We start from the raw sequence: 13,030 nt of genomic DNA, 5'->3' as shown, positions 1-13,030 counted from the left end.
CACTTTTAGTTCCTTTATTTGCTGGAAATACTGTCACTGCTCATAGCCGGTCACACCAACCAACAGCTTCTCACACCAGCGCTCACTGTTGCGTCCCTGGAGCTGGCTGGACCTAAATATAGGCCTGTTTAAAGGAGGGGAGGAGGCTTCTCGAAGAGAGACACTGGCCCGGTCACAGGGGTTTCAGATCACAGTGTGCTGATCAGGGAGACTCTCCAAAATCTGTACATCTAAGATAATATACGAGGAAGCACTTTTGGAAAATTGTATCAAAATCAGGTCATGAATCCAGTGTGCACTAGCCTTTAAATGTGACCTAGGGGATAAAAAGCTAATAGTTAGTGCTTATAATTAACAACAAACCTAAATATTTACTGATAATTACTCATTATATATGAGCTTAATTGAGCTTATTTTAATACATCATGTGATTTACTGGATTGTAATGACTCCAAACTTCAGTTCTACATCTATAATATCCAGTTATAATGACACCTAGTGGTAAAACAAACGCCTTGACGTTTACTTCCTCTCCAGCTGGTCAGACTGAACAGACCGTTCATCACGTCCAGACCAGGGAGGCTGCTGAGCGCAGGGTTGCCAGGTTTGAGGAAAATCCGCGTTCTTGTTTGAGTATCAACAAGGACGAATGGACCATGATTATTTCTAATTTTTGACATTTTTTTCGCTGGTAGAAATGGACTTCTATTATACTTTTCAAGCTATTATCGGTAATATCTGCCAGGGCCGTCTGGCAATTTGTTTTTTGACTGTGCCTTCCACAGTAAATGTTGCCCTAATGCACTTTAAATAAAGACATTTAACACTGAATCGCATTTATGATCGTCTAGTGACTTTTTCCATCTCAGTCTCAGATCATTTGCAGGTGCCCTGTCACATCTAAGTTCCCATTAACTACAGTGTGTACACAGCAGACCGAAATTTACCGGCACATCCTGAAAATAATACTAACTGGCTGCAGTTCTGTGTGTCAACGAAATCTGATGTCTCCTACTACACTACAACAATTACATTGAGATTAAAAGGTCAATTATGACCTCAGAAACTGACAAAACAACTTGAACCAACATGGACAGTAAGTGCTCAGAAAAAAAAAAGGAAATGGCGTTTGAAAGATCCTGATTATCTATTTTTTAAAGTATATTCTTTACATTTTCTACTTATTTATTATTACTGTTTTGATTGATGCCCTTTGCTGCTGTAATAATGCAAATTTCCCCTGTAGTGGGACTAATAGAGGATTATCTTGTCTTAGATTTTGACAGTAGGTTACTCTCAAGACAAAGTTACATCACAATGCAGGATCTGCCTTATTGTTCTTGCAAATTTCCTCACCGACCTACATTTGATCTTAGAAAATATCACACGTTCATGGTATCACAGTTTACTGTATTACACAATCATCATCATTATTATTATTATTATTATTATTGTTATTGTTGTTGTTATTATTATCATTATTATTACTGTAAATATCCCTGTATGTTCATCATACCATATAACCCCACCCTATCTCCCAGTCGCACCAGTGAGAGCGACAGTGCTGCAGAAGGGGGGATCGGACGAACTGTATCTGGCAACCGCACTCGGCTGTCACGTGACCGAGCTCGCGGCGCAGTGTGCATCTGGAAGTTGTCGCCATCATATCTGGCTAAATGTTAACCTAGCTCTCTCAAGTCAGTCAGCCGCTGTGTCCGAGGATACAAAGCCACTGACCTCATTAACCTCTTGTTTGTTCCTGCTGCCGAGCTCCTCTGAGCTGCTGTGATGCTACTAATCAGTAAACGCGTCCAGGACTGTTGAAATATTGTGTCGCTCGCTCACATTAGCTAGCAGTGGCTAGTTTTTGTCAGCGCAGCCCACATTAGCAGAGTCTTGAGAAGCAGCAAGGGGCGGTGGGCTGCTACGACTGTCACTAGCTAGCAGCGGAGCAGCTAGTTAGCTAGCTGGTAGTTAAAACACCGAGAGACAGCTAACGTGACTGTGAATAAAGACACGCCCGTGGACCAGAGCACAAGCTAGCCGGTGGTTTTCCGCTGCTGTCGCCGGTTCTTAAGTTAGTAACGGGCTGTAGCCAAGGAGCTAGCGGCGTCACAGAGCTAGCTGGTGAAGCGAGAAGATTTATAGCTAATAAAGCTAGCAACACAAACTGGGATTGGTCTGCGACGGAGGGAGGCTGTTAAACTGGAGCTGGCATCGTCACATTTCCTGTCTCTAACACGTATGTCCAACCATATATGCTACTTCTGCTCATGTGTAATGCGATTTGTTGTGGCCTTTCTTGTTAGGTGCTAAATCAGCTAACTTCTTTTGCAGAGTCTCTATGCTGCAGCTATGTTAGCAAGCGATATCTATCAAGTTCATACCATTCAAGCTAGCTTTTAGATGTGACGCAATTGCATTTTTTTGTGTGTGTGTGTTTTACTTCAAGCCAGTGTTATTGACAATGATGCTGACATTGTGTCTGTGTCTCACAGCAGGCTGTTGGGCCTGACAACTAGGAATATGTCTGAGGGAGAGAGCAAACAGGCCCCTGACACTGTCCAGGATGGAAAGTCTGAATCCACAGGTCAAGGAGTGTCATCCGTGTCTCCTCCTGTGTCCATGGTGACCCAGCCTCCAGCTACTGCTGCCACAGAGGATGAGGAGGAGGAGAGCGAGGATGAGTCAGAGATACTGGAGGAGAGTCCGTGTGGACGCTGGCAGAAACGCAGAGAAGAGGTATGGGATGTGTCAGCAGAGCAGAGGAGTGGAGTTTACCTTTACCTAATGTAAACAGTGCCTGATGCATTGTTTTGGGTTCTGCCTGCAGGTAAATCAGCGAAATGTCCCCGGGATCGATAATGCTTACTTGGCCATGGACACTGAGGAAGGAGTGGAGGTGGTGTGGAATGAGGTCATGTTCTCAGAGAGGAAGAACTTCAAACTACAGGAGGTGGGTGCTGCTCGTTGTGTCTCAAGCAGTTATGAATGAAACACATTGTTCAGCAAGAGGACAACGTTTGTACTTGCATGGAATAAAATGCCCTGATGAGGTTGTAAAGATTTAGTGTTTTGTGTTGAGTGATTTTACTAACAATGTAGAAGCTCTAAGCTCCTTAGGCGATTTGTTGCAAAGTACACACTGTACCTGAGTACTTGCAGAGACTGTTTTCAGAAATTTGGAGGGGTGAGCCGACCAGAAGAACTCGTATTTAAAGCTCTCATGTGCTAACACCTTTTGGCATTGAGCGTGATGTTTCTGCATCATTCTGAAGTGATTTCTGTTTTGTCTGTCACTTGTTCAAATAAAAGTACAGTAAAGGTTATGTTTAGGTGATGGGTAGCTACTGAGTGGAGTTGCAGCGGTATGAGATTTTCAGTTTATATATATATTTAAGCATGCATATATGGTAGAATTTAATGCCATAGATAAGCAAATGCACGCAGTATAATGACCGTCAATTGTCATAACATGGTAGACCTTTAAAGCAGTATATCGCTGCAACCCTACTCCTGAGTGGCCTTGGGCAAGGCTTGTTGCCCACAGCTCCTATAGTGTGAGCTGGCCAGAGATTAGATAGTTCAGGACATTTTTAAATGCGCTTAAAGTAACTTTTACCTGGTCAGCAAACAGTCTCAATATAAGTTAGGACTCCCTGATAAGGGCTTGATGCCGAAACGCGTCAGAGACCATGACCATGCCTTGAAATTTAAATAGTTTAAAAGAAAGTGCCTTGAAGTTTTCTTGTGATTTTTCTGCCTCAATTCAAGTCTGATACCTACATGAGCAAACAATACCATCAGCAAGAAGACTGGCCTTTTCTTCAAAGTTATTGTAGTTATTTTTAATCTATACTGGGTCAAATTCTGACTTCTTAAAATGTATTTTTTATGGCGAGCGCTGAGGTTGAATCCAGGAGTGAACATGTCTATAGAAGGTATAGAGGGGTAGTGGAGTGATCAGACTTAATTTTTGTATTGTTCAGTTTTTCTTCTCTCCAGCGTCTCTGTGTACAACATGCTTGGATGTGTGCACTTTTACAAACTATTCATATGAATTGAGGAGTTTCACAGCATGAAGAAACGAGCTGTTCTGTAGTCTCATGTTATGGTTACGGCACTAAAACAAAGCTTACTTTGTTCCTCTTTGTCCTCAGGTGCTGTCTTCTAGCTGCTTTAATATGCACAGAAATGAAAGAAAATCAGGTTTTCTCACACTGTTGAAGCTTTAAATATTTTAATGGACCCACATTCAGTGCTGTGGGATTTACAAGAGAGTCTGTTGGACCTGCTGGTTAAGAGATGACCGGACCTTTAAAAATGATTAAGGTGTTTAAGACATAATGAACTCACGCAGGCTGAATTGTTCACTTTTGTTGAACTTTTTTTGCAATTAAAAAGTAAATCCAACTTGAATTAGACAACAAAGAGAAATATTCTACACTCTGAGTACTGTTAAAAATGTGTGACGATTATGTATTAATGATTAATCTCTTTTATTGTTTCCACAGGAAAAAGTCAAAGCAGTTTTTGACAATTTGATCCAGCTGGAGCATTTGAACATTGTGAAGTTCCACAAGTACTGGGCTGATGTCAAAGAGAACAGAGCGAGGGTAGGAGATCATCATCTTTTTATCAAATCATCAGAATCAGAATGCCTTTGTTGTCATTGTAAGCTCAGCAAAATCACAGGATATAGAAGAAATCATATAAAAAGTGCTGAGTCGTAAAGTTTTTATGGGGATCTGTTTGCATTTCTTTTCTGTCTGCAGGTCATTTTCATCACAGAGTACATGTCATCAGGAAGTCTCAAACAGTTTTTGAAAAAGACAAAGAAAAACCACAAGACCATGAATGAGAAGGTGCGACAGCTCTGCTGTAACTGATCAAAATGTAAAGAAAACACAGTTTATATTTTAAGTTTTGTTGTTGCTAACCTCTCTTTGGTGTGACAGGCCTGGAAGCGCTGGTGCATACAAATCCTGTCTGCTCTCAGGTCAGTATAACAAAAAATGTATTTGTTAAGGAATAAATTGTGGTGTGGGCAAATATATGTACTACAACTTCAAAAGATAAGCTATTTTACGGAGGTCTGGGTCTTGAAAGTGACTTTTTAAATGTTATAATTCACCAACTTACAAGAAAGTGGAATGTTATTTTGTTGTCTTTACCTTTGTTGATTTCTCTCCAGCTACCTGCACTCCTGTGAACCTCCCATCATCCATGGCAACCTGACATGTGACACCATCTTCATCCAGCACAATGGCCTCATCAAGATTGGCTCAGGTACACCCCTTTCAAACCCACCGACACCCACTAACATCTGGCTTTTTTCTTTAATTTGAATGGCTACAATCGGCGTTCACTCCCGCGTCAAATGACTCTGCAGTTGTCACAGGTGTTTATCACAGATTTTTGCCCCTATGAAATGTGATGAAGTTAAGGATGCTGGCTTGTTTTTTTGTCCATCTGTCTCTCTTCTGTCTCTTGGACGTTGTTCAGTCTGCTGAGTTTGAAAGATAGACTGAAGAATAAGATATTAAAAAAAGTACAGCGTGATCGGTACTGCGTATATACGACTCTCAGCAGAGAGGAGAAAGAAGCGAGATGTCTCATTCCTTAGCAACTTCTGTCATCAGCTCTGAAAAATATTAAGACTTAATTAAAAATGATGAGGTATATGATCTGCTACTTTCTACTCATTTCAAGTACGAGAGTTGGTTCAGAAAATGAGATCAGGACAGTCCCTCTTTAGCTTAACTTATAGGTCTTATGTTAATGTTTTATTTATGATTGAGGCTTTTCCCTCACTATTTCAGTTGCTCCAGACACGATCAATAACCATGTGAAAACCTGTCGGGAAGAGCAGAAGAGCCTTCACTTCTTTGCTCCAGAATACGGAGGTAAGATCCTCTCATTTGTCTCAGATGCCGTCGCATTGTGCTGTAGTGTTGATGTGATATTGATCAGCTCATTTCTCTTTCAGCTGTTGCCAGTGTCACCACAGCCGTGGATATCTATTCCTTTGGAATGTGCGCCTTAGAGGTGAGGGGAGACCTTGTTCTGCTCTGAGCTGTTAGTCGCATACTGACGAGAGTAATCACTCTTTTGTTTGTGGGAAATATGCAGGTTTGGTCGTGGACTTGTGGTCCACATTCCTAACAGCTAACAGGAAAGTCACTCCAGCTTTAGACATGTTTTGTGTTGTTTTTTGCTTTAAACGTTGGCGCTGGATTGTTTATCACATCAGTGATTTCAGAAATAGAAATCAGGATGTTGGTTATACAGTTTCTCATCTTTCAGTCTTCTGTGTAAAGGTCATGATTAGGTCTGCAGTGATGACCAATGTCTTCAGATTGTGTTATGTAACAGGATAAAACACTGTCCAATAAATCCTGCCACTGTCTTAATGTAAATACTGTTTTTAATGTAAATACTGCTGGAAATATCTTCTTCTCTTCATATTAGTCTTAATGTTTCAATTATTTATTTTCTTTTAAGAGTTAATGTTTAAAAACTATTCCCTGTACATTGTGAGCACATTTAACTGGAGTCACATTCCTTGTCTGTGTACACATACCGGGCCAGTAAAGCTGATTCTGATTCTTTGTCCATCACTTCCTCAGATGGCTGTGTTGGAAATCCAGAGTAATGGAGATTCGTCTTATGTGTCCCAAGAAGCCATAAACAGTGCCATTCAGTCCCTCGAGGACCCATTACAACGGGTGAGAAAGGAAGAGGCAACATTTAAAGCTAGAATGTCTGTTTGGAAGAGAAATCAATAAGCTGAAGTTTTTTTCTTTCCCCATTTGTTTTTTTTTTTTCAGGAATTTATCCAGAAGTGTCTGGAGGTGGACCCCAGTAAGCGACCCACAGCGAAGGAGCTGTTGTTTCACCAGGCCTTGTTTGAGGTGCCCTTACTCAAGCTGCTGGCTGCACACTGCATCGTCGGCCACCAGCGTAAGTGTAAATAAATACTCACACTTGTCAGTATCAACACAAGCAGTCGGTATCTTCACTTTAAAGGTGTAACAGTAAATATTAGAGGTGTGAAATATTCCTTGTGTCTAAGATGTGGTGACATTGATCAATGTGGTGACAGAGCATAATCAGGAGTTTGCAGCCTATGTTGATTGTTGATTTTCAGGTCTTGACTGGACAGTAAAGCTCTAATGGTAACTTGCAATGTTGCTGTATTGCATTGAATTGTGGGTGAACATTAGGCCAACTCGGCATATGTTCAGAGATACCGCAGAGGAAGGCAGATATCAGCAGCGAGTGATTTTAAAAGGTATTTTTAAAGCTGGCCACATTTCAGATTATATGAATTTGCTAAGAAGCACCAACTGGTCGAGACAAAAGCTGTGTGTAACATCAGCTTCACAACAATTTCACACTAACCATGTGAGCCGGTTTCATCTGAGGCTAAAGTCTGTGACTGTAAGAATACAGTGATCACAGCTAATCAGCCATGAATTGAGGAAGGGATGTCAACTTAACCCTGTGATGCCAGTGAAGATTCTCACCTCTATAAAATAACAATGTAATGTGTCTATGTTGTCACATTTATGCACGATGGGCATGCATTCGCCATCCAAGATTAGTTACGAGCTAAACCCAACCTGTGATGGCAAGACAGTAAGCAGACTAGAACTATCGATAAAGACAAGTGCAAAGCAGGAGGAGAATATTTCGAGTAGCTTTGTTGAAACTGAAGTTGATGACGGTTAACAAGAGAGTAGGCCTACGCTACTGTATTTTAACGTCGGTCATCAAGGTGATACTTAATCTGCTTTCATAAAAAGGTGAAATTGGCCATTTTTAATATGCCAAAGACTGAAGAAAATTACAAACATGTAGGACATGAAGTCCCAAAGCGACACAGTCACAATAAAACATGGTTGAGTACTCTGATCTCATTGCTGTCTTTTCTGTTTACTTGTAGATATGATTCCAGAAAATGCTTTAGAAGAGATGACGAAGAACATGGACCCTAATTTGGTGATTGTTGAGGTCAAGAATGGAGTTCAGATGAAGTAAGTGTATCACAAAACTACACAACACTGATGTAAAGAGATACTTGGATGAAAAACCTCTTAAAGGAAGGAAGTCTGTAACATGTATTTTTCTGGAGTTTTGGTTCCTCATAGTATTCTGATTTTATTTCTGTTCCTGGATGTTACATTACTGCTTTCTTTTAAACAAAGACACAGTCTTGTCCTGAGTATTTAGCACAACTAACACTCTTCCTTTTGTTTCAGACTCTCTCAGTTTCCTGCCCTTGAGCTGGACAAGTTCCTGGAAGATGTAAGGTAAGAAAACAAGTATGCTTCAGCTGGAAACAAGCAAATATTCTTTGAATTTTCCTGTAGTTAAAATATTCTAGTTTTAATGCCTGGACCTGCTGGTAAAGTAACACAACAATTGCTCACCATCTAATGAAATTGAAGCCAAAAATAGAAACTTGTTGTTCTGTAAAATGAGAAGTAGGTCATGGTATGTACATAATAATAATCATGCGTGGTCAGCAAAACCCTCGTTTTTAAAATTACCCTCCAGTATTCAGGGCACAACTGCACAGCGGGAAATCATCTGAAGTTGTTCTGAGGTTGTGCCTTTTTTTTCTTTTCCTTTGATGATCCAGGAACGGGATCTATCCTCTGACTGCGTTTGGGATGCCATGTCCACAACAGCCTCAGCAGGAGACAGTGAAGTCGCCCATAGTGCCCCCCTCAGTGAAAACCCCGACTCCTGAACCTGCAGAGCTGGAGACCAGGAAGGTAAGAACTGACATGTAGGAGCGCAGCAACGTGCGATCTGTGTCTAATAATGTTTATAAATAAGCCACCACTATATTAATTATCCAAGACGTGGTAGGGAACAGCTGGAGAATATAAAGTAGTTGAGGATATTTAAAATATTGAAAGTACATTTTAAGGTTCCCATTGTTTGCTTGAAAACAAGTTGTAGTGTCGTCTACCTGCAGAATAAAACATGCTGTATGCAGGTTGTCTTTTAGGTGATAAATTATTTGCGAATTACTTTATTCGCATGTGTCATTCAGTCTTTCCTGATCTTAATCTGCATGTTGATGTGTCCTTCTGGTGCTTCTCAGGTCCTTCAAATGCAGTGTAATATTGAGCCTGTTGACGAGGGCACCAAGCATCATGTAAGTAATGTTTCTTCCTCTTAAGTATTGCCATGTCATGTGTCAAAGTGCTTTCTGTGAACTTGCAAAGTCAGTTCCTTTTTTTAAATCTCTCCTCCAAATGTACTGTTATAGGAAGGCTTTTTAAATAGTAAATGTGTTGTTGGTCTGATCCTTCTTGTATCACTTTTGTTTTGCGTGCTTTTATTATGTGCTCTGTGTGTACTGTTTTTATCTTGTTCTTTTAAGCACTTTGTAACTATGTTTTGAAAAATGCTGCACATATACAGTTTATTATTATAATGTGCTGCTAGACTTATGAAATGACTTGTTTTATTCTGCTTTCAGCTGACCCTGCTGTTGAAACTTGAGGACAAGTTGAACAGGCACTTAAGCTGTGATTTATTACCAAGTATGTATCTTTATTTTATTTGAAGGTACCGGAATGGTTGTTGAATGTATTTTTTTATTTTGTTCAGTTTATTGCTCAGGGACTGTGCATGGTAATGAACTTAAGATGGCTTTAGTGATAGCTGTCACTCAAACAGAGGCTCTTCTGGGGTATTGAGGCGCTGCAGGAGTTTGTTCATGGTCTAACTGTAACCTGTACTGTACTTTACTGCCACCAGACAACTCCTCTGCTAAACTTCTCTGCTTGATTATTCCATATTAGCAACAGCTTAAATGTAGTTACTTTGAGCACAAATTAAGTTATTTGTCAAAAAATATGTGGTGACTAGTGTGGCTCATCATACATTGCCAGGAAAGGACTCATTTGTTTTTACTTTTACACAAACTTCCTCCTTCTGTGTGTTGAAAGTATCCTATTTAGGGCTGAATGACATGCAAAAAATTGACAAATAATTGCAATGTTGATTTGAGTCACGGTGTTAATACCACATCACCCCTTAGCTTATGGATTTAATTTATGTGCATGCTGGTTGAACATCCAGATCACACAATGTGGGAAGCTGTTCTCACAATCAGCAACACTAATGGTACTTGAGTAACAACTAATTACTTTACAAGCACATTATTTGGTAGTTGTTATTACTGAAATGATGCAATTGCTGCAAGTATTCTGACTGCCTTTGTATTTTTGTTCAGATGAGAGCGTGCAGGAGCTGGCTGTGGAGCTCGTTCAGCTGGGATTCATCAGTGAGGTACGTGGAGTTCATCATCACGATCCTGCTGACCTGAACACTTTTCCACCGGCACTTTTGGTAGCGGCGAATCAAACCAAGCCGCGGCGGTTTGCATTTCCATTACGCATGCCGACCCCCTTCTCTCCCACAAACGGGCCTGTATTGCAAGACTCAACGCATGTCTGTGCAGTCTGTGCTGAGAGAGAAGCGTTTCTATTGTAGTTTATCTCCAGTTTTCTTGTTCGTACTTTCAGATATCTGCTGTATTTTACTGTTCATGTACTCATCGTGTCTGCTTTCAGCTGCTTCAGGGGTCGTGTCAAGTGACTGCTGGTGAAAACCCAGCATTTCCTGATTTTGCTGCTTCATAATAGGAGCTTTGAAATAACAAAATAATGGAGGCCTTTTATTTTAAAGAATTGATAGTAAACTAAACATGTTTGCCACCAAGACCTTCGTTAGTGGGTTTTTTTTTTTCTTTTCGATAGCGCTGCGGTAGGAAAAGGGTTTATAACCGCTCCTTTGACCACTACACAAGTGAAGCCTGTCTTCATTTTAAGAGACACCTTCAAGCAGGTAGCCCTGTTGTAATGGAAATGCTCTTCGCTGCCGTGCTGGGCTGATGTGTTGAGTCAAACCAAGTAGAGCCAAACCAACAGATGTAATGGAAAAATGCCATTAGCTTGCGGATAAAACAGCCCCAAAGAAATATTTAATCTCGCTTTCTCTCCATTACAGGGCGATCAGCCACGACTTGCATCTGTTCTTGAAGAGGCCTTCTCAAAGTTCTACAGCCGGAACGGTTCTCTCAATCCGGTGACTGTTTCCTCGTAGCAGGGGACTCGCTCGGCCTTCTCTCAGCACCTCCTCTTCCTCTACGACAGGACTAGCTTTTTGCTCCATCTCTAAGTTGCAGGAAAGCTTTGCGAGGACAGAGGAGGAAGCCTTGGTCTGGTTGCAGATCCTGCAGCCTGTTATTGTATCTTCTGGTGGGAAAAGCTGCCACTAAGTGGTCGTCGCTTTCAATCTTTTTTTTTTGTTTGTTCTCCCACCCAATACAGCCATCTGCTTCTCTTTTAAAAGAGGAAATCCTAGTCGCAACTTAAAGGAAAATACAAATGTTTTCACTTTTTGGCTTATTTAAAGGTAAGCCACATAAAACTGGATAACAGCAGTATTTTCCTTAAGTCAGTATTAAAACTGTATTTTAAATATTTTTACTTAAAACTGTTAAATAGTCGTCTGTATGAAAAAAATCTTTGTCCCGCATACTGAAGTGTATGTATTATGGTGTTGTAAGGTTAAGTCTGGTTCTTTTTATTCTCTCGAGCAGCGAGTGAGGCATCTTCCTACCTTGTATCAGTTTTTCGAAGACTCTTCAACGCATCAAGCAACCGATGCAACGTCACTTTTACTTCAAAATTCTGTAATTGTACAACGTAGTCATGAAACATGCAGCTGCAACACAATCTAAAGAGCTGCAGCTAAAATATTAAAAAGCAAACTATTTATTTGTGTATCTTCTCTTGAGTGTGTCCTGTGATTCACTTGCAGCACTAAGGTTGGTGGTTGTTTGAATGTATGCTTTTAGTTGCTCTTTCTTTACATCATCTTTACATTATTTTTTAGGGAAAAAAGGGGGGTGCCGTATCTTAACTGTGGTCCAATTACTACTGTAGCTTCTGTTGTACAAGTAGCCCATTGCAGCACTTATTGATTAGGGCGCGGTCAATGAAAAGTTGTCTTTAGGGGGCATTTTATACTGGAGAGGTTGTTTGAGTTTAACGTTGAAGCAAATGATCTGACGGGTGTTGTCAACAGGTTTGGTGAATGCATGTATGCTTTTCTGTGTCTAAATGGAAACTGATGCATGCGTTGCGCTTGCTTCTGGAGTTTGTTGAAGATGATGGTGAAAGATTCAAGTTTTGGCAGCTGAGATGTCTCAACATTACAATTTTGTGGCGACTCTGAACAATTTCTTAATGGCTAAGGTCTTGTAAAACCTGCACTCCCACCTAGATATTCAGTCATTGGCTCAGACCACCCTTCTATGTTAACTGTTTGGGGATCTCTCTGCTAGTTTGCACTGCTGTACACTTTTATATCCTGTTTGAAATGTCCTGTGGCCTCTGGCTCCTTCACAACAACAGGAGGGACTTAGATGATTTGGAAATGGCGTCATTAAAAAAGTAGTCTTGTCTGATCTATGCTGTGACTACCTTCTGACAGGGTCTGTAGATACTGCGAGATACAAGTGGGACTGCCTGGCATGCTTGTAACCATATTGTACACTGTATGCTGGACACTGTGCTCTGTTTCTGCAACGCATTTACCCTCTTTTTTCACTTCCTGAAATAAAAATTTACACTATCAGCACTTCAGGCCTTTGGTGTGTCATATTGTGTTTATCACGCATTCATGACTGCCGTATGAGGTTTTTTTTTCAACAGTACACAAAACCTTACAATAAGCTTTAGACTGAAATATTTACTTTCATGTTTGAGGAAAGTATGATTTATGCTTTACTACAGTCATTCACGATGCAAATGACAGTGATTAGCATTAGCATGTATGCCCAGAGCCGTGGGAATTAAGGTGAAGACATGATGACAATGAGGGGTTGGACAAAATCTAAATTCAGCAATATCACATCACTTTGTTGATGAAGGTTCTCAGTCATCCAGGTCCTGGTTGCCTACGATAAAGCATATGATATATAATCACATCACTTTCT

General features: G+C 40.6%; 1 protein-coding gene across 2 annotated transcripts; it reads left to right on the top strand.

Annotated features, from left to right (window-relative positions):
- Positions 1–1,636: 1,636 nt before the first annotated feature.
- Positions 1,637–12,672, top strand: nrbp1 (nuclear receptor binding protein 1). 2 transcript variants are annotated; one of them, XM_073493009.1, is made up of 18 exons: positions 1,637–2,242; positions 2,499–2,742; positions 2,834–2,956; positions 4,515–4,616; positions 4,776–4,865; positions 4,959–4,999; positions 5,195–5,289; positions 5,823–5,906; positions 5,990–6,048; positions 6,630–6,728; positions 6,831–6,963; positions 7,949–8,039; positions 8,265–8,315; positions 8,648–8,783; positions 9,119–9,172; positions 9,500–9,563; positions 10,259–10,314; positions 11,035–12,672. In XM_073493009.1, exons 2-18 carry the CDS (start codon positions 2,527–2,529, stop codon positions 11,128–11,130), a joined length of 1,590 nt encoding a protein of 529 aa, XP_073349110.1. In that variant the 5' UTR covers positions 1,637–2,242; positions 2,499–2,526; the 3' UTR covers positions 11,131–12,672. The 2 variants fall into 2 exon arrangements, with proteins under 2 accessions (XP_073349110.1, XP_073349111.1); XM_073493010.1 differs by having other exon boundaries at positions 2,153–2,242; positions 2,502–2,742.
- The last annotated feature ends 358 nt before the right edge of the window (positions 12,673–13,030 follow it).

The sequence above is a fragment of the Pagrus major genome, chromosome 22 (assembly GCF_040436345.1).
Source record: "Pagrus major chromosome 22, Pma_NU_1.0".
Lineage (NCBI taxonomy): Eukaryota > Metazoa > Chordata > Actinopteri > Spariformes > Sparidae > Pagrus > Pagrus major.
This window is presented reverse-complemented; position numbering and strand designations above follow the sequence as displayed.